This window comes from Rhipicephalus microplus, chromosome X (genome assembly GCF_043290135.1).
Source record: "Rhipicephalus microplus isolate Deutch F79 chromosome X, USDA_Rmic, whole genome shotgun sequence".
In the NCBI taxonomy this organism is placed as follows: domain Eukaryota; kingdom Metazoa; phylum Arthropoda; class Arachnida; order Ixodida; family Ixodidae; genus Rhipicephalus; species Rhipicephalus microplus.
This window is the reverse complement of record NC_134710.1, coordinates 340,119,672-340,147,441: the sequence shown is the minus strand read 5'-3', so window position 1 is coordinate 340,147,441 and position 27,770 is coordinate 340,119,672. Positions and strand designations below refer to the sequence as shown.

The 27,770-nt window shown below is 42.9% G+C and overlaps 2 protein-coding genes across 3 annotated transcripts in view; one reads left to right on the top strand and one right to left on the bottom strand.

Moving 5' to 3' along the window:
* LOC142777265 (uncharacterized) overlaps positions 1 to 26,182 on the top strand; it is a 38,629-nt gene extending 12,447 nt beyond the window's left edge. Inside the window, exons 3-6 of one of the 2 annotated variants that reach the window (XR_012887997.1) lie at positions 1,681 to 1,890; positions 5,994 to 6,098; positions 13,381 to 13,450; positions 24,348 to 26,182. Coding sequence is in view for 1 of the 2 variants with exons in the window: in XM_075881585.1 (XP_075737700.1) it covers positions 1,681 to 1,890; positions 5,994 to 6,003 (220 nt within the window). In the remaining variant the exon portion in view is untranslated. Of the gene's footprint in view, positions 1 to 1,680; positions 1,891 to 5,993; positions 6,264 to 13,380; positions 13,451 to 24,347 lie in introns of those variants that run through there. The other variant, XM_075881585.1, reaches the window with a different exon arrangement.
* Positions 9,784 to 11,502, bottom strand: LOC142777264 (uncharacterized). Its single transcript, XM_075881584.1, is given in 2 exon segments — positions 9,784 to 11,342; positions 11,344 to 11,502. Coding segments are annotated over 2 exon segments (1,239 nt in total). The 3' UTR covers positions 9,784 to 10,262.
* Positions 26,183 to 27,770: the final 1,588 nt, after the last annotated feature.

The window sequence follows — 27,770 nt, the reverse complement described above, 5'->3', positions numbered from 1 at the left end:
ATCTGAAGAGGCAAACAGAATGTTCCAGTGTCCGAGTTAGCTCTTGTAGTGATTACAAGTAAGATATGTTTTGACGAAGAATAAATCATTCTGTCACTTGCCTAAAGAATGGCTACAGGACATGGGGCAGGATGCACTTTGTTATCTTTGAATCGAGCTATCTTGAATTCTATTTTTATAAATTACATGGGCTACACATGACGGTATCACACACTTTAATGCCACAAAGAATAAGCAGCGAGCAATGTTATTAATGCGAAATTGCATAAAGATAAGGTGAAAACTGCGCCCTCAATGATGATGTAGAGGGAGCACAGGGTGCAGGCATCATTCCTTCTGCCCGTCCTTGTCAAGTGCCGGCTGTTTTCACCTCGTTCTGATCTCACTAACTAGATTGAGATGTGTTGTTCCAGTGCATAAGGATGCTCCACGGGAAACTAGGTTTGTCTCAAACTCTGTGTGTGTCTTTCAACATATATGGTGCCCAGTTCAAGAGTTCATGCAGACCAGATTGTGTAAAACAGGACACCCGTTTAACATAATGACATGGCTTAAAGCATGAAGCAGTTAATGGGACTGAATATCGATTTTTATAGTAGCTGTTTTTTCTTTACTTATATGAGTGTATAATCATGCAGTGAAAGAAGAGAATTTTCGGGGCTTCTTTCTTTTTGTTTGACATGGCTTTCATGAGTACATTTAATGGTAACACAGAAAGTGCTGGAAACAATTTAAGAATTTCCGGGTCTCTGACTGCTATGAAGTGTCACAAAACACAGGCTGCAAACAGTGGGAGGTCAGCATAACAGCTTTATATGTTTGTGCATTGCAGTTTGCAGCGAAAGCATGCATTTCACATGCGTGTGAAATGCACATATTTCTCACTGTTTGCCACGATGGCAGTGCTGCTTTTTGAGGGTTGACTCGTCTGCGTAGGCAGCACAGAATAATGTTGGCACAGGTAATATTGATATATGCTTTAACTTTGACCACTTATCTTTTTGCATGTTACAGCATCGAACTATTTGGAGTAAACATAAAGGATGCATGACATACTGATTTTTAGGCTTTCTAAGTGCAATTTTAAAAGGGAATGCCACTCAAGTTGCAAAAAGAATGCAGTTCGATTCACGGATTTTAATTTCCACCTCCAATCACGCATTCTGGCGACTTGGCAGTTTCTTTAATGAAGAAATCCTAATCAAAATTTTTAGCTGAATGGGTTGGTACTGATGTTGAATTTCGTGCATTGCTCATAATTAGAACAATAGACTTGTGTACTTCAACAAACAACACCTTGTGGGCTTTTTGCAATCGTGCCCTATCCTTCAGTTCTGCCTGAAATTGATCAGGCAATCTTTACATATTCTTTAGTATCGTTGCACAATCAGTGTCAGCTTAAACTATGCCATGAAAGTGGCCCACAGTATCTAGCTAATGTTGTTTCCGTGTGCAACTGTAGTTGTGGTTGTGCTGAATGACCTTTTTTTTATTAACACTACATAACAAACTTGCTCCTTTGAGTCAAGTGCATTTTCAGATCGATTGTAAATGTTTGCGTATGCGAGGCCTTATGTTTTATAAGAAATTCCTCAGTGTGTCACGAGGAAATGTGCGTTCTGCAAAAGTTTGTATATCATTATATACAACTTTTAAAGCCTCGTCTACAACTTTGTGCAGGTTGATCTTGAGCAGAAAACGAGGAGCGAGAGCAGCCCCCAGAAAAGAGCAAGCACCCTCAAAGCTCCCCAAGCTCTCTTCGACACGAACAGCAAGGTCACTGTGTGGCATTGAAAATCATTGCAAGGAGGGCCTTATCAGTACACTGTGCTGCTCTTTTATCACGGAAGCCGAAGTTGACTACTCCAGAGGAACTTCACGCTGTGTATTGTGAGTGCTTCAGTGGTTTTTTTTTGTCCAGCCAGCAGTCAAGAAATTATGTGTCAGATTCAGCCGTGATGGCTAGAGGGAGTCAGGCAGGCATGTTTGGACATTTGTCTAGCCAAGTAGTGCCAATTTTCGCACTGGTCTTGTTGGAGTTACTGCCACAAATGACAGAAGCTTCGTCACCTCTGTAAATGTACATATGTGTCGAGGAAGATCAGCTGCATTAGTTCTTTCTCTAACTGATAGCCACCAGCATTCGTCATTGTGCAGGAGCTTTGTTCCTAACTCATGGGTGTTAAGCCCTCCACAGAAAAAATGCTAAACGTCTACCTACAGAAGGCCCCAAGGCCCTACTTGTAGGTATTTTCGGCTTGTTATCATAAGCACCTCATTTGGGTGAACATGATCATTTTAAACATGTACAGCAAAAAATTATGGTGGCCGGTCGTTTTGTGGTTATCATGTTTCTCGCAATAATCTTAAGCATGTTGTGCATTATGTTGTCAATCTGGTTCATGTTCATAGAAGACATTACGCAGTTTCAGGCTACTTCAAGCAGCGTATTGTAGTATAAAAAGCCTGGAAGCAACCTATCAATAATTTTTTAACACAGTTGCTTAATTTGATGCATGATACATCACTAAACTTTCGTGCGTATTCATCAATGTAAGGTCATCTTAGTGTTATCCAAAATGAAGATGCGAGTCGACAGATGTAAGCATCTAGTGGGGTAATCAGGGTGAACAGTGGAAGTGCCTCAGACAGGCTGGCCGATGTTACGATAGGAGGACCTAGTTTTGTAGAAGTCACCTTGTCATCCTTGGCGTGTTAGTTTAAATGGGGTTAGTAATGACATCGTCTTTTGGAGTAGGCGTGTGTGCTCGTTGGTAATGTTTGTGTGAAAAAAAAATCTATAACGCAGAAGTGTGCAGCCTTCACTTCCTTTCAAGTTAGGTTGCTATGATACAAAGTGTTCTCCTGTCAGAGGTTGGGGGTAAGGGAAGCAAAAAAAGGGTGAAAGAAAGAAAAGAAGAAAGAAAAAGAAAGAAAAGGGGGATGCAAAGTAAAAGTAGTGTGCTATACTGCTCCTACTTTGCATTCCCTCTTTTCTTCTTTTTTCCCTTCTTTTTTTCTTTTACCTTTTTCGACATTTGCATTGTCCCATCTTGTGCATGAATCAATGACACATGGCTTTGCTATAGCAAAGATGCCTATGTGATGTTGGATTGAACAGAGCATTGAAATTCATTCAGTTTAATTACAAGCTGATCAGTCTTGCAATAAGTGCTTCCTGTCTATCATCACACATGCTCAAATGAGTGTTGGTTTGCTGGTGTTTATGGCAATGAATTTATCCAACACGAAAATATCTTGCCTTGTGAACTTTGTCAGACCTGCCTTTGTTTTTCTTTCCTATGCAGACATTGTATGTAAGGATGGCAGTTACAGAGAGGTGATAGCTTGAGCTTCGGAAGAATAAATACTGGCAGGCCACATCAAACATCCCAGCCATTTTGCCAACCATCCTAAATGTATTGTGAAAAAAAAGTATTGTGCTCATTTACTGTATTGAAAACAGCAAAATGCTAAAATATATCGCAGAGAACAAAATACTAGGTCACCTTGGTGCCTTCTGGACTTCCCAGATGTCCCCGGGGTGTTGTTTGTAAAAAAAAATATTTCAAAAATACTGCCTCTTCTTCACCAATATTGGTCTAGGTATTAAGTAAAGGTGATTGTGTGTAGTGCATGAAGCTCAGTAATACTAGTGCAATTTTTTTCGCCACATCAAAAGCAAGAAAGCAGTTCTCTTTATATGGCAAATTATGAGATTACACTTTTTGTTTTAAAGAAGAAAATAATTTTTGAAGTTTCCCAGTGATGGCTGTTTCCGCATTTGATATACGACAGCTTCTGTCCCGAAGTTCTCCATGGCCCTCGATAGGAGACTTCAAAAATCATTTTCTTCATTGAAACAAAATTGTAATGATAAAACTTGCCATATAACAAGAACTGTTTATTTGCTTTCAACTTACACATAAAAGTAATTTTCAATTAGATAAACATATAGTGCAAATTGCATCTCATTGTGGACAAAAAGAATGATATAGTGAGATTTGTAATCTGGACCTAACAATATTTTTTTTTCGTGAAATATACCTTCTGTGGAGTAAGTATTTATGGCTCAAATATTCATACAAAGTGCAGTATTGCCATAGAAAAAATGCAAATGATAAACAGTTTGGCTGAATTCTGCAAAGCCTTTGTGGCGGAAAAATTGCACTAATGTTACTCAGCTTCAAATACTTTAAAGAGGCACCTTTACTTATTATGTAAATAAAATTTGATATGGCAAGAAAAAGCGGTACTTTTACATTTTGCTCAGAAACAACGCCCACACGACATTTTGGAAAGTTTTGAAGGTACCCACGTGACGACTATTTTTTTCTCTTCAAAATATTCTAGCAAATAACTGTTTTCAAAAGAGTAAATAACCACAATTTTTTTTAACTATATATCTGTGATGGTCGCCAGGCAGTATGGTTTGGATGTTTGGTGTAGAATGGCCCAGTGGGAAAAACAACAAATGTCTGAGCATCCTTTATCGCTCGGGCAATTTCGAAAGCATTTTCTTGTTAGCAGCAATTCAATTAAGTCCTTGTCTCCATGCTTATGCCCAGAAACTAATCACAAGCAACCAAAGTAGTCCTAAGAGTCGTCCAGTTTCACTGTTCTAAGGCTTGTGCAGCCTAATTTAGTGCAAGCTTCACCATTTTTTAAAAATTCAGATTCGACCAACAGGTTTTAGAGGCACAGTGCATTCTCAGCTAAATTGTTTCACACCAGTTACTTAGATAAAAAGCGGCAAGTAGAGGTAAAAATACCATTTTAAAGGTTTGTAGGTAATGACAAAAAGGTCTGCTTTCTTTTTTTTTGTTTGGTGCTTTGCCTGAATGCTGTCCTTTTTGTAGTACAGTTCATTGCCTAGCGAACATAGGCCTTAAGAACTAACATTAGCCATGTTGAGCTCGATTTTTTGGTTATAGTTATAGTAGCCTAGCCATATTGAAAATTATGACTTCAAATATGATTTTTCTCTGGAAGATTTTGTCTTGCATAATGATATTTCAGAGTCTTAGTCAATTTTGTTAATATAAAACGTGATGTCATAATAGAGTCACTTTTTATAGAGTCGTTCAGTTCTACCTCATCTTTTACATTCCTAATAGAGCAGTTATTTTCAATATCGGCACTTAAAATGGAATGAGCATGCTCTATATACTAAGGTGTAAGCACTTACAGATGGCACATGCACCCAACTCTTGTGTTGGCAGTTCATTTCTGTTATTCTTGATTGATATGTGGGGTTTAACATCCCACAACCACTATATGATTATGAAAGACGCCGTAGTCGAGGGCTCTGGAAATTTCGGCCACTTGGGGTTCTTTAACGTACACCCAAATATGAGCACATGTGCCTATAGCATTTCTGCCTGCATCGGAAATGCAGCTGCTGCAGTTGGGATTTGATACCGCGACCTGCGGGCTAGCAGCCAAATTTCTGTTACTCTTGCTCCCCTATTTCTGTACAAATAGGCTATAGTAGTCTGGCTTGCACAGATTTGTAATGGCACCTGCTTGATCCTGCTTGCTTTCATGGTGATTTTAACCTTCATAAGTTACATAATTTTACGTCTCAAAATTGTTCAAGATGCCAATTTTGTGCACAAACTGTATAGATTTAAGGCAGCAAATGTACATGTACGCACTATTAAATGCACATTGATAGCTTTTACTGGCAGTTCTTAAAATTTTAGTGTGCAGGAAGCATTTAAATGATAATTTTATAATGGCATATCAATAGAATATCTCTACCATTGAAAATCGTGATAACAACCTAGTTATTTTCACTATGATAAGCATGCTGTTTTCTTTCATGTGGCAGAACTAATTTATACACTTCTATTATTCACATGAGCATAACATGAAGGACTGTGTGCCTTTCATTTTCAGTTTCATTCTGTGTGTTATATTTCTTGTGCATGTGAACTAAGGTGCTTACATTTGTCTCTGACATCATTTGTGCCAATTATTTACATTTTCAGGTGCCTATGAAGGACACATCAAGTTCTATGGCAGTGACCTCCCAAATCCACGGTGGTTCCGGAGCCTCAAGCAGCATTTCGTCAATCTCCACAAGGCGTTTATAAGTAAACACAGCACCACACTTTCACAGTGCTATGAATAATATTTATGTTTAAAGATTTGGTTCCGAAATTGCAGTTACATTGTGTTTTGTGCCACCATCCTGTGGCTTAGGTGGAGCTTGTGAAATTACGGTGCAGTCACTTCATTTGCGTACCATCAACTTTGCAATGTGGCTACTTACAGCTGCAGCATAGAGACAATTAAAAAAGTATATTCATTGTAGCAGGGCTGATGTGTATATTAATGGTTCTCTAATGCAATTATTAACATTATAAGTTTTTTTTAAGTCTTGCATAGAACACTGCATTATTTTGTTGCAATGTTACCACCATTTATGAACGCTAGTATGTTAATTCAGTAGCTTTGTAACATATTTTACCTAAAAGCTAATTTTGCTTCGGCATCACGACAATTGGAAAGATGCCGTTGATTCAATCCCTCATCATGCATCTTTAAGAAATATTGTGATTTGTACACAGTATTGCATGTACTAAAGATGTGGACGTCTATTCAGTATACACATTATATTGCTTTGCACCAGATTCGGACGGTCGTTTCATTTCCGCATAATTAATATGGCTTTCCTTATCTGCGGAGCCTTCCGCATCATGCGGCTTTCCTTATGTGCGGACCTTTTCGCATCCTAGGTTTTCCTTATTTGCGGAACATTCTGTATCATACGGCTTTCTGTAGTCCAATAATGGCGTATGTGGGTAGCCGCACATAGGGAATGTTTCAGTAGAGATGAGCGTGGGGTCCACAACATTTCCGCCTCCATCAGAAATGCAGCCGCCGCAGCCTGGATTCGATCTTGCGACCTGTGGGTGAGCAGCCGAGTACCTTAGCCACTAGACCACCGCGGCGGGGCTAAGGTCGTCCTGTGTAAATATGTTGTCACATACCAGTAATATTTCTCCTCTAGCCATACATATACAGGGTAAACAGGCCAGTGCGAAAATTTGAGGCTTCCTGGACATAATTCATTAAAAATATCAACAAACATGTCCAAGAAATATTTTCACTGTGAGTGTGTAGCATTTTTTCAGCACACTGAAATGTTGTTCATGCATAATGACAACTACACAATAGAAATGTATAGAAATGTCCACATATCTCGAAGAACTCTGTGATTGCTGCTGTAGCCTCGAGGGACGAGCAGAGCCAGTGTGGCCGTGAACGAAGAACAGTAAGAAGGTTTATTACTACATGAATACGGAGTACAAAAGAGCACTGGGCGCCCGGTTCACAGCGCTTATATAGCCATGAAGCACCGGCGCTATCAGCGTGACGTCACACAGGCTTCCAATGACACCACACTCCTTCCCACAATGTTTATGGCCTATACCAGTAGGGAGGTTTTCTTGCACGAGCACTGCGTCGAAGAGTCTGAGCACCTAGAGGAGACACAGGTAATCGCAGAGGGGACGTTGCCGGAGCAGAGTCTTGATGTGGACTTGCATTTGGTTGTTCCGAGGGAGCTGAGTCTCCGGGTTGATCCGGCGGTGCAGTAGCAGACCTGGGAGATGCATGAACCGGAAGGGGACGGGGCTCGTACGAGGGGTTTCGGACCCAGGGTCCGGAATCGAGCTAGGCACGAAACAGGGACGCTCACTGGGGCCTTCTTCGCCACTCTCAAAGTAGCGTGGACGCAAATCGTCTACATGCATGAACCTGTTTTAAGATCCTACACGTACAAGTTACGCAACGGCACTGCACCTTCTTTCTATGACACCTATCTGCTACTTGGGATCACCTGGACGAAGGCCTTGAACCAGAACGCTTTCCCCCTCTTTGTAAGCTCTTTCTGACCCTCTTCTTTCATCAACTTGGGCCTTTACTTTGGAGAACCGTTCTTCCATCCGTCTCTCCAGGTCTGGCTGTAGCATAGTCGGACGAGTGCAGGGCGACCACGACAAAAACTGTTCTGCCAGTGTCTGCCCCGTGGTTGTGGTCGGTGTGTTCAGGTACCTGAACAGAAAGAGATCCATGCGTTGCTGTAGGGTCTTACTCTGGCCCGATGACCTTTCGTCCAGAAGCTGTCGGGTAAGATCCCGTTTCACTCTGGACGCATCTCTCGGCGCTTCCATTGGGCGCCGGGTGGTATGGAGGTGTTCTGGTGTGCCGCACACCGTTCTTAAGCTGGAACTCTGTGAAAGTCTTTTCCGTGAACTGAGGCCTGTTGTCTGTAACAACCTCCTCTGGAAGGCTATACGATGCAAACACCCCACGCAGCCTCTCGACGGTCTTCTCGGTCGTTGTTGAATTCATCACAAACACCTACACCCACTTCGAGAGTGCATCCACCAGCACGAGGAGCCACTTGTTGTCTGTGAATGCGAAATCCAGGTGGAGTCGCTGCCATCTGCGGCTCGGCCAACCCCAAGTTTGTAGTGGGGCCTTAGGTGAAGCGTTCTGCGTCAACTGACAAGTACAGCAACTTTTAACGATATTTTCAATATCTTGGTTTAACTGAGGGCACCAGACATAGCTGCGCGTGAGCATTTTCATATGCGTAACTCCGGGGTGACCTTCATGACAAAGTGCCAATAGTTGTTTACACAAACAGTGCGGAACAATTACCCGATTTCCCCACAAAACGCACTGCTGATCTACGGATAGTTCATACCGGCGAACAAAGTACGGTTCGAATTCACTATCAGTGACATGCGTAGGCAAGCCGTTTTTCGTGTACCACAACACTTCCGATAGCACTCTATCAGTACTCGTTTTCTTGCTGATTATGTTAACAGACAGTGGAAGTGAATTGACAACAGAGAAAAATTGTACATAATCTGAGACATCTCGCTCATTTGCCAACGGCAATCGCAAAAGCGCGTCAGCGTTTCCCATGTTACTGCCTTTTGGTACTCCCATCTTTAATTGTAGGCCACTAGTAGCAAAGCCCATCGCTGCATGCGCGCTGCAGACATTACTGGAACTGGTCTGCCGTGCCCCAGAACGCTGGCTAATGGCTGGTGGTCCGATTAAATGACGAAACTACGCCCAAATAGGTATTTGTGGAACTTTTTCAGCCCAAAGACCACGGCGAGAGCCTCTTTTTCAATGTGAGCATAACCTTTCTCTGCTTTGCTCAGTGCCCTAGACGCATAAGCTATAGGTTTTTCCACCTTATCGATCTTATGAAACAGAATGGCGCCCACGCCATACATGGATGCGTCACACACGAGCCCTATCTCTTTCGTTGGGTCGTAGTATGTCAAATCGTTTCCTTCCGTCAACCACGTTTTACTTTGCTGGAACACTTTCAAATGGTCCCTCACGGGACCATTTGAAACCTTTTTCTTAGTTCAACACGTCATACAGTGGTCTGAGTCTTGTGGCCACGTGGGGAACGAACTTAGCATAAAGCATAATTTATCAACCCTAAGTAAGCTCCTAACTGTGCCTTATTCGCAGGTGCAGGAGCCTCCGTTATAGCTTTTACTTTTTCCTCTGACGGGCGTATGCCCTTTTCGTCGAGAACGTGCCCCAAATACAGAACGGAAGTTTGAAAGAACTTACATTTCTCTTTTTTCAGTCGAATGCCTCTTTCTAGAAACCGGGGCAGCACAATTTCCACTTTATGGAAAAATTCTTCAAAGGTAGCTCCTTCTATCAGCACGTCGTCTAGATAGCACGCTACCCGATCAAGTCTTTTCAACTCGTCACCCATAACTGCCTGGAAAATCGAAGGTGCACTCGTTACGCCATCGGGTAAGCGCGTATACTTGAATAACCCCAAATGCGTGTTGATCACGACTAGCGACTGCGCTTGGGGATGCAATTCCAGCTGCTGGTATGCAGTGGACAAATCCAACACCGTGAAATATTTGCAACTGGCCAGCTTTACAAACAGATCCTCAATCATCATGGCAAGGGGGTAATGATCAGTTCTTGGGCATAGGTTTAGTGTCACCTTGAAATCCCCACACACCCTGACCTGGTTGTTTGGTTTCGACACCACTACTAGTGGGGTCGCCCATTCACCCTGCTGAACAGGTACTAGCACTCCGGTTTTCACGATGTTCTGCAGTTCCGAAGACACTGCTTCTTTAACTGAAAATGGTACCACCCGCGCTTTACAAAAAACGGGTGTGCTATTATTATCTTTAAGCTCTAACTTAATGGCCTTGTTCTTAATTAGACCCAAGGTAGGCTCAAAAATCTTAGCATATTTTTCCAAGCAGGAATGCCACTTTATCCAAGCAAACCCCATGCACACTAGCCCAGTCTAACTTCAGTGCTGGCAGCCAGTCTCGCCCCAACAGCCTAGTGTTAGTACTCTCGTTAGTTTTCACGACAATTAGCGGAAGTTGCTTGTGTTGACCATTGTGCTCTACGGAAACATTTAGCTTCCCTTTTACCGTCAGCGGAGTGCCACCGTAGGTTTTTAGCTTAAGCCTGCATGGCTCTAAGGGTAGGCTGGGCCAGTATTCCTTGCACAGTGACTCTAGTACAATTGACACAGACGCCCCTGTGTCAATCTGCATGCGCACACTTTTCTGATCTAGCTTCAGGCAAATTTCGTAGAGTCTGGTGCACCCCTCACAGGAATAGATATTGTACAGCACATGTTCACCCGCGTCACTTTCCTCGTCTATCACGTTCGCAGCGTCTCTACCTCTATCCCTACACATCTTCGCTAAGTGTCCAACCCGTTTACACACCCGACATTGGTACTTGCGAAATTTGCAGATACATGCTTCATGCTCTGAGCCGCATCGGAAACAGTGCAGTGGTTCCGCCCCCCTGGTGCCAGCAGGCATCCCCGAAGTTTCTTCTCTCCAGTGTGGTGGGCGTTTCTCGCTATCTGTTTTGCGGTTAAAGGTGCTGATCATTCCTTGCGCCGCCTTGGGCTGAAAATTCTGGCTTTCTTTCCTGGCCAACTCGATACTTCTAGTGATATCGCAGGCCTCTTTAAAAGCCAGCTTGCTTGTCTTTAGCAGCTCTGCTTGTGTTTTTTTGTCGCAAAGTCCTGCCACAAACCGGTCGCGCAGCGCGTCGTCCAGAAACGTTCCGAAATTACAGGATGTCGCCAACCACTTCAGCTCTACAGCGAAGGCTGTCACCGCTTGCCCATCTTGTTGAAAACAACGATTGAATTTGAAACGCTCGGCAATCATGGAAGTTTTGGGAACGTATTGCTCTTTCAGTGTCTGTACTAACTGTGCGTACATGTTGTTTTCTGGCTTTTCTGGCTGCAGCAGCGTTTTCAGCGTTCCAGTGTTCTAGCAACGTTTGCAGAGTTTTGTAGGCCTTCTTTCCTATTGCCGTTATGAACACTGACACCTTCAGGTTGTCGCTCACCTGGGAGGCCTTCAGAAAGTGGTCGAACCACTCCACGTAGGACTGAAAATCTTCGTCACTGTCCTCGATGAACTGATCGAACCTTCCCAACGTCGCCATCCTGCCTGTATCTTCACAGCCCTATCAGCGTGACATCACACAGGCTTCGCATGACACCACAATTGCTATAGCCAACTTTCCTTGGAATTATCATCAAAAGAAATAGGCCTGTTAGACAGCGGGGGCTAGGAAGCTCACACAAGACTGTGCCTTACGGGTCGAGAGGTATATAATTTTTGACAATCAGCATGCGCGCTCGGCTTTAGGAAAAGTACATGTAGTTTATTTTCGATAAACCAGTTGTAAATTTTGCTCCGTGTGTGTCCCTTCGTTCCTTTGTTCTGTGTCTAAACGCTGCTTAATATAGTTATCATAGAACCCCACCAACTGACCCAATATGTCACTCTGCCAGATATCCCAAGCCTTGTTCTACTGTCCTCTTGTAAGGATGTGAGTTCATGCATGAGGCTCTTAAGAACAACCATGAAAGACAATCCTCACTACACTGTAAAAAAAATTATGCCGAGGTTGGAGTAAAACGCTTGTCCTTTAGCATCCCCCCTATTCAAAGCGATTTTCGCTCGGGATATCCGGAACAAAATTTTTGCCCAGGCTCGCCGGAGCAATAGCGTGGTGACGCTGGAGTACTCTTTACTGGCATTTTCCTCTGGCTGGCCGGACTCATTACGTGGCCCCTCTGGAGAATTTTTCGCGGGTTTTTCACTCCGGCTATCCGGAGCTTTTGTGTGTTACCTACAGAGAACTTTACGAATGTACTTATTTCGTGCGGAGGGAATTTCAGCAAAGCGGACCAGTACTTTTTTAAAGTGTTTGCTCCGCTGTTTACTTATTCTATCCTGATTGTTTCACCATTGGTTAGATGAAAGAAGTCCCTATTCTCAAGCAAGCACTGTAGAGGTACTGTGTACTTCTTTCACCCAGCTCTAGCAGATTGAATTCAAGGAAACACCTGAGTTCTTGGTCTTTCATTTATTTATTCAGAATAAGCTGCCGATTCTGGGTGATTACCCAGCATTTAGGAAAAGGAGACAAGAGTAAACGAACGTGTAAAAAGCCACCAAAACAAAATAAGAGAGATCAGGTGGAAGGAACAGCACTCAAGTTTGAAGCGCAGTGCTTAAAAATGAACACCATATCTGCAAGACGATGCACGACAAACTAAGAAAGCATGGCCACCGAGAACATCTTTGCACCATCCTCGAAGGATCATCCATCAGATTCATTGTTGATGCAAGGGTTGAGCTGATTGCTTCCTGCATAGTATAAAAAATATTTATACATGAGAACTGTAAATCATGCGAAAGGCACGAAAACTGAAAACTCAAACCATGTACACTATACAGTCTGCAAGTCTATGAGAAGAAGCAACTTCGAAAACTGACACACAGACACGCACGCACACACACATGCAGACAGACCAACAGAGGATGAGCGCTCTATGTCATGAAGCACATCTGATATAATCCGGTGTGAGACAGCCACAGCATGATAAAACACACCTCCCTGACGCGAACAAAGTTTAAAACTGGCCAAAGTTTTCTGTATATTTTTAAATCGGTAGCTCTACCTTTGCTTAAAAATTCAAAAGCAATTTTTGACTGAAATAATCTTATTGCGGTACCCGCATATCGCGGGATCGAATCCAGGCTGCGGCTATTGCATTTTTGATGGAGGCGGAAATGTTGTAGGACCATCTGCTCAGGTTCGGGTGCACATTAAGAAATCCCAGGTGGTCGATATTTTCCGAGCCCTACTCTACAGCGTTTCTCATAACAATATGGTGGTTTTGGGACCTTAAAATTTACGTATGAGTCAACCAATTATATTTCGGTACTCTTGTAGACGGCATCGGCAGTGCCCCTCACGACAATTTTCTAACTTTAGCGAATAATTTAGATTATTACTGTTGCATTTCAGTGCATGCTCATCATCATACTTATAGGAAAGTGGGATCTAACAGTTCGCATGGTTGCGGCCTGTCTTTAAGGTAAGCCTAGCCTCATCTCCTTTCCAAAATAATTTTCGAGATAAGTTGGCATTGTTCTGTTTTTTGCACTGCTCGCTCTGTTTTGTTACTTGTTGTTGTGAACATTTTTCAAAGTAGGTATTGTATCAGCATGTATTTAGAGACGAACAGCTTCTAGCCCAAAATAAGCAAAAGTTCACTACAACGTAACAAAATAAATAAGCCATAAAATGCACAAACATTACGCCACCTAAGGCAACTGTATTTTCAGAGAAATGAGGGAAGCCGACCAGTTTACTCTAAAGAAAGGTCCGTGTACACGTTCGGGGGCCCCAGAAGGTAAGGCGCGTGAAACCATCACGACGAGCGATGCAGGCTTGAATAAATTTTCTTTTCCCCTCTTCTGTTCAAAAGCAAGTATCGTTCCATTTCCCAGGCCAAAGCTACGTCACACCACTGTTCGCACTCCCGTCTTCCGCAAGAGAAAAAAACTGCAGCCACAGCCACGGCAGTACGACTCGAAAAAGAAAAAAAAAGCAGCTGCAAAGATTGTAATCTCTTCGATCACACACACTGAAATTGCGGCTAATTTTAAAGACGATAGTCTTTCATGGGGACCTTCGACAAAAAAAATTGGTCTGTCTGTCCGTCTGTCTGTGTGTACGTTTGTCTTTTTGTCTGCCCTCAACGATACCTCAAACGACCGACCCCATCCGCCACATCCACCGATATTGCTCAAGATTCACCGTTCATACTTGTGCGATAGTTAATTAAAAAGCAATCATTGCGCATATCTGAGTTACAATAACATGTCGATGTTTCGTATGTGTGCCTTTATACTAGAGAAGGCACACACAAGGGATTCTAAGGACCGTAGTGCTAAATTCACTGCGCTGACAGTGCAACGAAAAAGGCAAGTGTTACCAACGTTTTGCTAAAAAGACACGGTAGTGGCACCTGTCCGTCGCTTTGCGTTCTACACCTTATCGCCTCCGAGAATGGCACGCATCTTTCTCCGCAGGCGCGCATGCCTTCCTTCGTTTTCGAAGATAGCTGCCAGATGGCGCTCGTGTCTAACGTGCCTTGGAGTTACTGTATATGCTACCTTTAGGGAGCATATACAGTAATCCTAACGGGTCTCGATGCGGTCCTTCACCTCCGCTGCACGCACAAGGCACTCTAACGCAGCGCCTCCAGAATACCATTCACTGATTTTCTTGTGCAGAATATCAAATAAATGTTTTGTTCACTCTCTTCAGATGCAAGACTATCTTCTTTCGACTGCATTCACAGTGTAACATGTAAAATCGGGCCAATTTTTAAAGAATTTTTTTACTTTCTTGCGTTTTCATATATACATAGATACGTATACATATATGGTGCATGCCGTCGACGCCTGCGGCAAAATCCAGCCGAGAGTGTCCACATAAATGCTATCACAATAAAAATAAGTCGGGAAATGCGAGCGACGACCGGAATCCGATAAATCTGCATCGCCGTGCCTTCTGACGTGGAGAGTGCTCATGCGCGCCCTTTCAAGTTCGCAGCCATATCTTTATACTCTCTTGCAGCGTACCATTGATTACATGTAGCATTTCGTACTAGCCGTTGCTTTTTTCATTCCGTCACGCGCTCATTTGAACCGGGGCACGGTTTCGCTGAAGTGTACGTGGCTCGCTTCACAGACAACGCAGAGCAGCCGAGCTTTTCATTTAATATGCTGGTGTTAAAAGCTACTTTCGCAGAGCTTTTCATTTAACTGGCTGGTGCTATAAGCTACTTTCGCAGAAACGTGTCAATGTCTACGTAAGCGTCGTTGGTAGTGGGGAAAAATTAGCTTGTTCTGCGTGACAAAATTCGTTCAATGTTAGGCGCACAGGCTTTTTTTTTCTCACGGCACGATGATGCAAATTATGAAGAAGGTGATGTCAAGTAATATCGATCAGTTTCTCGTGTTCTATCCTTGGGCGCAAATTTCAAACGCCCTTCTCGTTTTATCGTGGTTTGAAGACCTCACGCTTTGAGTACAGAGAAGCAGGGAACGTCTACTCATTCATTAAGACTCTTTGTTCTTTTCAGCTGTCAGTCAGCTTTTTTGAGTACATAACCGCTGCCACGCGTTTTCGTAACTTTCTGGAGCCACGTGGAGCGTGTTGTGATTTACATGCTCTCTATATAGGATATTTCAAGCTCCGAAAAAGCGTGATTACAGATAATACTTGCGAAGACTTGCGTCGTTTGGTATCCTGTCATAAAACTTGCCGATCAGTGCCTGAACCTGTTCACGCACGTGGTTCAACAATTTCACTCTATCTAGTAGAAATATCAGCCGTCATGCAGACACTGCGGAATCAGGGCATCGATGAAGTATATATAAATATCCTGCAAGAAATGTACAGGGGATCAACTGCTACCCTAGTGCTTCATAAAGAAAGCAACAGAATACCAATCAAGAAGGTTGTAAGGCAGGGGGACACAATCTCCCCAATGCTGTTTACCGCGTGCTTACAGGAGGTTTTCAGAAGCCTAGAATGGGAACAGTTAGGGATAAAAGTTAATGGAGAGTACCTTAGTAACCTGCGCTTCGCCGATGACATTGCACTGCTGAGTAACTTAGGGGACGAATTGCAACTCATGATTATGGAGTTACACAAGGAGAGCAGAAAGGTGGGTCTTAAAATTAATCTGCAGAAAAGAAAGTAATGTACAACAACCTCGGAAGAGAGCAGCGCTTCGAGATACGTAATAGTGCACTTCAAGTTGTAAGACTATGTCTATTTAGGGCAGGTAATAACCACGGAGCCAAACCACGAGAGTGAAGTAACTAGAAGAATAAGAAGGGGGGGGGGGGAGCACATTTGGCAAGCACTCTCAAATTATGACAGGTATATTGTCATTATCCCTCAAGGGGAAGGTATATAAAAGCTGTATCTTGCCGATACTTAGCTACGGAGCAGAAACCTGGAGACTTACAAAGAGGGTTCAGCTAAATTGAGGATGACGCAGCGAGCAATGGAGAGAAAAATGGTAGGTGTAACATTAAGAGACAAGAAGAGAGCAGAGTGGATTAGGGAACAAACGGGGGTTAAGGATATCATAGTAGAAATCAAGAAGAGGAAGTGGACATGGGCCGGGCATGTAGCGCGTAGACAGGATAACCGCTGGTCATTAAGGGTAACTAACTGGATTCCCAGAGAGGGCAAGTGGGTTAGAGGGAGACAGAAGGTTAGGTGGGCAGATGAGATTAAGAAGTTTGCGGGTATAAATTGACAGCAGCAAGCACAGAACCGAGTTGACTGGCGGAACATGGGAGAGGCCTTTGTCTTGCAGTGGACGTAGTCGCTGATGATCATGATGATGAAACGGCAATAATTCTTTAATTTTTAGACCAATAAGTTTTCATTTTCGATGCCCCCGTTAGTGTTTCACTATCACATGGTACGCTTCATGTTAGAGGAATGTGCAGAGAACAGAAATAATGATGTGTGTGGCACAGGAGACGAGATATGCTATTTCTTCAATCACGGCGGAGCGAGTCACTTCATTGCCACCGTGCCTCCGTTGAACTGTCCACGTCACGGAATTAGGAAGGTGACGCCTAGCACGAAACGCTATATGTAATCACTGGTATGCTGCGAAAGAGTAAAAAAAGATATGGCTGCGAAATTGAAAGGACATGCACTCTCTAGGTCAGATGGCGTGGCTATGTAGATTTATCTAAAGGGGCTTTAGTTTTATCGGATTGCGGTCGTCGCTCGCACGTCCCGACTTACTTTGTCAACGGGTGTACACATGCTCGTCTACGATTCTTTACATTTCGACCTTGAGGCGGTGCTGTCTCTGCTATGCGATGTTCTCCAAGCACGTGTCGTGCCTGGCTGGTTCCGAATAAGCGCTAGAGCTGGAGAATTTGTCGCGGCTTCTCGAAGGATTTGCACCAGCCTAGTTCCATGATTTTCTCGTGCCATTTGTGGAAACGAACGCCAACGCAAGCTTGTGGGAAAAAATTTATGATGAAATTTTAGTTTCAGCTACTTCAGAATTTCACTTATTGACATCGAAAAAATTGGAATTTCAAATGATGACACACTTTTCAAGTGGTAGTTGGTCAATAAGTATGCAGCATTGGTGAGCCATGCTATTCTAGTTGTAATGCATTTTTTTAATTTGCATTTATGATCTGTCATAAATGAGCGAGCATCAGCTAATTGTATTATGCTTAACGTAAATCTGTTGTATTTTCTGGCATGGTGCGAGTGCCACTTGTAAAAATATTTATAAATTCCACAAAAACACGATTATTACAGTTGTCCAAGAGAAGCTTTATGAAATTTGCACAAAAAATGCTGTTTACAAGAACGGAATCAGGCCGAAATACTTACTGGAATTTGTGAATTTTAGGCACAATTTTCTACAATGAACGCATCGCTTTTTTTGTCTGCCCACACAAGTACTGCCTAAAATTTAGAATGAATATTTTGATGAACTGATGCTGTTTCATTATGGAAAGATTATCTTTCTGTACGCACCGCAACCACAAGAGATGGCACAGGCATTATCTGAGCTTTTAAGCATGTGTAAGGTTTTTTTATCAATTTTCTAATTTATGTATTATTTTTTGTTACACATATCAGCTATTTGTTCCTAGAAAATGTAAGCAGTGCTGAATATGCACAGGGAGCTCCACCGTATTGTATCCAAGGTGATGACAAAGAAGTACTGTTGGGCCGCTGTGAAAAATTTTTCATTTAGGCTTGGCAGATGTGTTGCTGTGTCTGCTTGGTAAGCATCAACAAAAAACAAATTTGTTTCTTGCTTTCGCTTTTATTAGCACAGGAAAAAGAAAAACACGTACAGCGCAGAAACGGCAGGAAGAGAAAGGAGGAGACAGAACAGAGCGCTGACTTACAACTAATTTTTATTTAGGAATGCGAACACTTTGATATCATAACAGACAGAACACATGCGATCACCACAAAATCAGAAATGTTGCTGTAACATCAATGTCACTCTATGAGTACACTGTCTGAGAACGCACAAGTTCGTCTTAAAAATAAAAAAATCAATCCTTTCTCAAAGAGGGTCACCCTACTAACGCATCTATATGGAAGGCGTGCGATTTCATCCTGTTTAAATGTTTTCTTGTTTTCATTGATTTGTGCCTGTAAAGGGCCTTAGTGTCGCGAAACTTTGGTGTAGAGCCCCAATACTTATTTTGGCTGCCAAGGTGGCCGCCAATAGTGTTTTTCACATTATATCGATGCTCCTTAAACCTTATATTTACGTACCTTTATGCTTTGTTTATGTATTTTTTTCCACAGGCCAGCGGGATTGAATACACTACAAATTCTTCGCATTGTACAAAGCTAGGTTTATGATTCATTGCGCAGAGGTGCTGCTTGCTTGCGGGTTTGTTTACTTGTGCCAGCAAGCCATTGCTACCTGTTAATTCCTGCCGTTCAAAGTCGATGAAGAGATCTGTTGGCACAACGTGCTTTATTAGTGCCCTAATAAAGTTGTGTCCACTTAATTTCAAAGAGCTTCCGCAAACAGCCAGAACGTCTTAAGGCAGCAGATTGTTCTCTACATCGGTTGATTTCTGTCACGGAATCTCTTCTAAAAACCCACGGAATACCCAGGACTGTCAATCAGTATCGGATTGCAACAAAACTGAAAAGTTTACTGTAATCCTATATATGCATGGGATTGCGCATAACATGAAAAAGATAGAGAAGCAGGCTAACGTCCGAGTGCCATTGCCCGCGCCGGAAGAGCTGTCATCCAGGTGTGCTCAAGTAAACAAACCCCCAAGCAAGCAGCAGCTCTGTGCAATAAATCATAAACCCAGTTTAGTACAATGCGCAGAAAGTGTGGTGTATTCGATCGCGCTGTGCCGTGAAAATAGATACATGGGACAAACACGAAGGTGCGTAAATATAAGTTCAAAGGAGCACGAGTATAATGTGACAAACGTTATTAGTGGCCACCTTGGCATTCACTGTAGGAATTGTGGCTGTAGATCACAGTTCTGCATCCCTAAAGTCCTTTCCTCGCACACACAAAAAATGGCCTTGTATCTGCATATTTCTGCCAATATCGTTGAAAGACGATAGTCTTGCGTGTGGAGAGAGTGAACAAGACATTTAATGTTCTGCGCAAGAAAATTGGTGAGTGGTATTCTGGGGGCGCTGCGTTAGAGTTCCTCGAGCGTGCAGCGGAGGCGAACAAGTGCATCAAATCACGTCACACGTCAGACATGAGCGCCATCTGGCATTTTCTTAGAAAACAAAGCACGTGGCTCTGAGACGGGTGTGCGCGCCCATCTCAAAGGTGATAAGGTGTAGAACGCAAGGTGACGGGTAGGTGCCCCGACCACCTTGTCTTAGCAACGCGTTGGAAACACTCCCCGGTCCGTGCAAGCGTTGCATGGTCAGCGCATTGTGATAAGTGCTACGGTCCTTAAAATTACTTATGTAGCCTTTTCTAGTAAAAGACGCACATGCAGAATATAAACGTGTTATTATGGTGTCCCAGACATGTGCAATAATTGTTTTTAATTGAGAAGTGCACAAGAATGAACGCTCAACCTTGAGCAACATTGGTGGGCACTGAGGATGGGGTCGACCGTTTCAAGTACACGATGCCGTTAAGAGTGGACAAACAGACAAAGGAACAGACAGACAGAAAGACAGACAAACCAAACTTTTTCCGTTGAAGGTCACCAAGAAAGACAATCGTCTTTAAAAGAAAAACAAAAGAAATATTTGAAGCGGCTGAAATTGCATGCCTTAAAGGGGCCCTCCAACACTATTGAAGCACCTAATATTTATTTGTGGTTTGCATAAGCAGATAGCTGCAGATTATTTTAGCATAGGTCTAAACGATGATATAATATTATTTAGTACTTTAATCACGCAATAAAAACGCTATACCGTTGCCAACCACATCCCCACGAAGTGGCGCTCGCCAAAACTTTGCAGGCGGAAATGACGCCGGAAGGTTGCCGCCACATGATTGGATAAATGTAACGTTAGAAGCGATCATAGTGTAGGATCGAAACTGAAGGCACTAAGCTGTTTCATTTTTCTTCTCTGTGCTTTTTATTGAACCCTGAACAGACGCGGCAACACACACACTCACACACACATGCACACACACACGCGCACACACACACACACACACACACACACACACACACACACACACACACACACACACACACACACACACACACACACACACACACACACACACACACACACACACACACACACACACACACACACACACACACACACACACAAGATCACTGCGACTACAGACCGAGACGCTGGTTGCCATTTCGTCAATGACTGGAGTTTTGGCTTGCGCGGGTCGGATGTCCATTTCGTCTTGCTTTTAGATGTTTGCGAGCCATTTCTTTCCGCACATGTGCCGTTGAAGGGGTGCAGTACATTTATGTTGTTCGTGAGGCGGCTCAACGGGCAAAGGGTCGACAGTATTTGGCTATCATAGCCGTTACACACGTTCCTTTCTCACAATAAGAGGAGTGAGTGACTCGGAATTTTGTAAAAACAGCATAAAATACCTTGCTTAGTAAAAGTAGCTCACGTTCTGGCAAACCAGGCGTCGGGAACAAGGTCAAAATTACATCTAAAAAAGAACAAGCAAAAATAGGGTGTGAACTTCCCCTACGTTGGCGCTTCCAGCTTATTTTATTGGGGCAGCCTTCCGGTGTCATGGGCGAGTGAAATGTGGTCAAGTGACCCCGCGAAAATCGAGTTGAGGGTCGGCATTTTTTCTTGTATTTCCAATACTCTAAGATGAATAACTTCAGAATGCATGCTGTTATCGCTGCTGTTTTTGCTGCATTAGTTTGCCCTTACTTTTGTCTACACAACCCTCGAGTAAAACATGGGGGCTTGAAGAGTATTCGAGGGCCCTTTTAATGATAAATTCTTTAGCAGGGCGTCTATAACCCCGCTCTCAGAAAGAGATCGCTTTTCATTTTGAGATGAACACGTGCATTGTGGGACAGGGTGGCGATATGGTGATGTTGACATTAAAGCAACATTTTCGAGATTGTAGTAGTCACCCGTGTTTCACCTGTCATGATATTAATGTGCTCATATGTTTCAATAAAGATTACTTGTAAGTCAGCGCTCTGTTCTGTGTCGTTTTCTTTCCTGTCGTTTTCGCACTGTTTTTTTTAATGCGAAGCATTTATTAGCGAACTTCAGCAACATTGAGCGTATCTATCTATCTATCTATCTATCTATCTATCTATCTATCTATCTATCTATCTATCTATCTATCTATCTATCTATCTATCTATCTATCTATCTATCTATCTATCTATCTATCTATCTATCTATCTATCTATCTATCTATCTATCTATCTATCTATCTATCTATCTATCTATCCATCCATCCATCTATCCATCCATCCGTCCCTCCGTCCGTCCGTCCATCCATCTAGCCACCTAGGACATTTAGCTCTCCTAGCCATTTAGATAATGGTATCGATACCAAACTTGATATGGCATAACATGACTGTGTGAAGAACGTATTCGACTAATCAAATGAAAATCTTGTGATAATTTACATTTAATGGCCCTGCAGCTCTTGCGGTGGTTTCGTTCACATGACATGTTGCAAAACTGGTGTGGTATGACATGATTAAATGGCGAACACAAGCGACAGACGATAACATGAAAATCACGACATGCGTGTCATGTAACAACATGACTACATGGCAGGCTCATGATGCGCTCTCGGCCGTTTCGCCAGCGTCACGTATACTAAATTTGGTATTACGGTACTTGAATGGATGACAAAGGTATGTGACTGGTGCAAACAAGATAATCATTGGATGCATGTCATGTAACAACATGACTACATGGACACTCATGATGCACTCGCAGCCATTTCGCTAACTTCCCATGTACCAAACTGGGTATTACCCGACACGAACGGACGACATAGGTAAATGACACACCCAAACATAACAATCACGACATGGGTGTCATGTAACAACATGACTACATGCCACACTCATGATGCGCTCACGGCCGCTTGGCTAGCTTCACATATGCTAAATTTGGTATTACGTGACGTTAATGGATGATGAAGAGATGTGACTGGTGCGAACACTTTAATCATGAGATGCGTGTCATGTGAGAACAAGACTACATGCCACAGTGAAGGTGCCAATACATTTCGACGTAATGCGGTGCACGTGCTCACCGGCGTTCATTTCGTCGCGTCACGTCGGCATTGCCACGCCTGGCGCCGGTCCTCCTGTATACTCGCAGGCACGCGCTGTGCTGCGTTGCTTTGACGCATGTGCGTTTCAACGCGTCCGGCGTTCCTCCGTCACGAAAAGAGGGAGACGCAGCGTGGTCTGGGTAACGCATCGGCACGAATTTCACGCCGGTTGCCGTCGGGCCGCGCCAATGGACGCTGGTCGCGCCGGGCGTCAGACTATAGAGTGCTCGTGTTTTGCTAACGTAGCGTTGCTGTGCCCAGTGTGCGCGCACGTCAACGCTACATTGGAGTATATTGGGCCCTGCATGATGCGCTCGCAGCCATTTTGATAGCTCCACATATATCAAATTTGGTGTTACGCGACATCAACAGATGACGAAATATATGACGGGTGGAAACATGATAATCCTGACACGCGTGTCATGTAAGAACATGACAACATACCACGCTAATAGCGTGCTCGCAGCCGTTTCGCTAGCTCCACATATGCTAAGTTCGGTATCGCGTGACGTGAATACATGACTAAAGTAAACGACACCTATTAACATGGTAATCATGACACGGAAGTCATGTACGGCAACATTTACCTCCACCTCGTAACGTTGTGCTGATTTTAAAGTGACATATCAGCCTCTCTTATTCTTGCTTCGCATATAATCGATTCCCACTGTACGCGGGGTCTGCCATTTGTTTTTGCTTTGTGGACGAAGTTGCTCAACCTTTAACCTTAGCAAATTTTATTGGCAGCATCCTCATGAATTTTTCCTATGTAGCCTTCTCCGTGCTGTGATATTGTCATTGCAGTTCTCTAGAAAATGTTTCACTAGCACAAAAATATTGAACATACTACATCGCTGATGTTTGCTTCGAAACCTGACCTACTGATAAATTTTTTTTTCTGTTTGTATATACAGAAATAATAATAAGTCAGCACAAACTCCCTTAATAAAGTCAGCTTGTGCCATCTGCAGCATGAATAAGCAATGAAAGAGTTGCACTGCTACCATATGTTCACCACTTCAATTGTTGTATAATCTCATTTTCTGTTGTGTCAGCTTTTCGAGTTGTAGGAGCTGAGAGCCAGAGAACATAACCAATTTCATTGTTTAACAGTCATCTTCACAGCTAAGCGACATGACTGTCAACAAAAACTGTGTGACAAAAATAACTTTATTCAATAAAGGCTCATTGACTACCTCAGCAATGTTCATAAACATAAAATTTCGTACATACAGGAAAAAAAAAAAACACTATATAGAGAGTGCTCGTGTGCCAATGCTACTTCCATAACACCATCATAAAAAAGTGTCTTTTTCAATTGACAGAATATATGTTAAGAAAAATAGTGTGCAGATTGAATTTTTTGAAAATTGTTTTGCCTAATTTTTTCATTCATATTGATGGGGTTCTAGCATGACTATGCATGCTACTCCAGTAATGAACTTGTAGTTGAAAGTAAAAAAGAAAATTGTCATGCTGTTCAACAAGTTTTTGTTTTTGTAGGTGCTGTCGTACTCATAAGCATGCATAAGCAATTAGCCGCCCAACAAATGCTCCCGTTGTGTGTTTTGTTGAAAATTGGAGAAAACGATTGCCTAAGTGACTGCTTTTTAGAGAAGAGAAGCTCATGATTTGTTTTCTTATTTTACAGGTAAAAGACACCCTAATAAACAAAACTTATGCAGGTGTTTCGGATGCTTCAGATCAAGAACGTGCACCTATGCAAGGACGGTATGCCAATACGATAGAAGACTCCAACACAAGCTCAATCAACACTTCAAAATCAGGAGAAATCAGGAAAGAATTAAAAAAATGGCATATTTTCTTTATATATTTTGTGTTAAATATCCTGATACACTAGAAAAAGCGGCCTTGTAACTTATCTGTGTGTGGAAGGAGGAGAATGCAAAAATGTAAAAATAAGTCTCCGGGCATCAAATTACAGCCAATACAAAAATATAAAACATTTGTACCAGAAATTGCATCGGACAAAATGCTTGACCCTCATGCCAAGAACATACTTGGCTATTGCATGGTATTCCAAAACAGCGCCAACCATCGAAAGGGGTGTTTCTAATGATTTGCCAATAACTGCCTTCCTTTCTTGGCCAATGGTAGGCTTGTCACACTTCCCAAGCACATATTCCTCTTCGCCTCCAATAGCTTTACAAGCATGGACAGCTTGGCCACTGATGATTTACCATGGTTGGATCAAGCAAATTTTGCTGGTAGCCTGCTTCAAGGAAACACGGTACTAATTATTTACTACAGTATCTTTTCTAGTGCATTACATATCTACGTGTTTTGCGACTGTGATAGTGGCCTGAATTCGTCTTTATTGTCTGTGAATATACAGTGCAATATTGTCGCGCTGGAATCGGGCATGAATCAAATGCTAGAGAAGTCCACATGGCGTCCACGCGATGGCAAAGTTGTCATGCTCTGTGTTCATAATCATTTAAGACAATGAAGAATTCAGTACGGGCAGCAGCAGGGAAACGCTATAAAAGATGTGCGATAACGTGCCAGGCGTGCGCCGTGGTCTTCGCCTGTTTCATCTGTGTCTCACTTTGGCTACTTCTGGGTACGAATGCTATCAATATATTGTTAAGTGCGTATTGCCCTTGTCATTGAAGCCTTAACCTAATATTTCTGTCATTGTGCTCTTCAGCGCAATGATCTTCTTTGTACGCTTCACTTAGCGTATACTGTTTTTATCGATTGCTTCACATGAAGGAAAACTGTTTGCAATGCTTCACAGCACATTTGCGAAACAATTGTTTCTTACCTCAAGGTAATAAGTCGCCGCTCGCGTTGTTAAGATTTTTTTTTGAGCCGCTATACATGTATTGAGATTCACTGCATGAGTGAGATTTTGTGAAACGTGCAGCTATGCTCAGTATCGTTAACTGTGCCATTAGAAAATTGCTTAAGGCTCTAACGAGCACAATAGGAGAGAAGTGGTGAATGTAGAAAAATGTTTCTTTCTTATCTAATGCTTGGGCGTAATCTTTGAGTAAACACTTCTGCTTCGTTAACGATTTTCCTGACACCTAAAATAGCGTTGTTTTTGCTGCACCAACTGTTCGTGACTGTTTCTCGCGAAAGCGTAGCCAACATTTTTCTTGCAGCTGCAGCAGCGCGAGCCTCCGCCACAACAAACGTCTTCTTCGTCGTTCTTAGAGCCCGTATTTGTCACTACACATTTTTCGGTTCATGCCGGAGTAAAGGGCTGAGGCAACTACTGCCGTGTCACGTTGTGCACCGTATGTGTAGTTAAGTGCGTTTATTGCAATTTTACTTTTCTGTAGGTCTTCTTATATATATTGTTGCCTATATGTTTGTTTCTTGTGTGTAATCTATAATCATGTTATGACAGCTGTATTTTAGCGTCTCGCAGTGCAATGAACCTCTCTTTGTGCCTGCATTTATCAAACATTACCAAAGTGGGCACGTTCTTACCAAGAATATCACTTTCAAATAAAAGTTTTCGCTGCTCCAATGATTCTCATGTTTTTTTAAGTGTGGGCATATACACACATTTGCATTGTGTGCTTACCGCTCTAGCGGTTCAGCTTACACGAAGCTCATCGATGAATGCAAACGACGTGTTAAAAAAGGCCTCAAAGACGTGCAGCACGTAGAAGTGGTGTCGGAGACTATAATATTCTTATGGCACATTCGGCTGAGGTGCATTGGCACCGTGGTGGTGAAAGGAAAGTTACGTCAAACACCACCCCAGTTTCACGCCTCGCTACGGGCTAGCCGAACGTGTGAACCACAAAACTCGAATCCGCTACATCAGCGCTGTATGCGAGATACGTCGTTTAGCAGACGACATTTTTCAGCGTCCTGTTTGTACTGGTAATAAGAGAGCAAACAACAGAAAATCAAACAATGAGAGACACATGCGAAACGCTACGTGTCCAGTGGGTGTGCATCTGTTCTCCAGGCGGTTGTGCTGCATCGATCTTGTACCAACTCGACGAGGGTCACGGCAATTTTCGCATCGCCTTTGGTCTCCAGTGGAACTTACACTGTTCATCCTGATTATCACACTTCGTGTTCCCATCTGTGGGCTTCCATCTTGGTTAAGGAGATCCCTGGTTTGATTTGGGCTAAAGCTCACCTACCCTGTCCTATTTTTTTCGTTTCGTGCAATAATGGCTGTGACAAAACACTGGCAAGGGACATTACTCCCGAAATAGGCTGTTGTGAGCTCAATGAAGCTTATGCTGCCAATGCAAAAATTAACACAGCGTAATTAACAATTTTCATGTGCATCCTATCACTTAGTATCTTGGACAAACCTTAAAAGCCACAGGTATATATATGCCGAAATTTCGGTGCAATTTTATCATTATAGTTTTAAAGAATTTAAACGAAAATCAGCCTACATTATAGGTTGGTCCAAGCAGTAAGCAGGATGTACGGCATAAACTGTTTATTCAAGACATGCCTCCTCAGTGGATCAAGGGTATACAGGCTCGATTCCTGCCTCAAGGAGAACTTTCTTCCGACAAGAATTTTTTGCTTTTTACTGTCTTCACTCCCACCCATCGGGATGCCAGGCTGCAGCGGTGAATAGTGAGGTTTCTGTAGCATGCACCTGTTCGTGATGTCATAGTTTTCTGGCAAGGTCAACAACAACTTACGGCTGGCTCAAATAGCTTTGATATTGAAAATAGAGGAGCCACTATCCAGGGCAATCACCTCTGCCACTACTCGGGGTAAATGTGTTGAGCATGCAAAAGTACAGAAGCACACACACACACACACACACACACACCTGACAGCAGGGACCCTAGATAGGTCCTCTGATGACGTTAGGTTACTAAGACCTTTATCTGTCTACTGTCTCCGCAAAAGTGCGGTGCCAAAGTTAGACTCTGTGAGCCAGTACTTCCTTTCTTGGCACCCAGTCATGCTTTTACACTGTCGTCGGGAGTTTTCCTCCAACAACTGCGCTTCAACAGGTGTGAGCGTGATTATCTGCACAAGAAGAAAATATTCACACACTTACTACACGTGGTGCAAGACAGCTTTGGCACACAGGTAGGTTTGCTTCAACAAA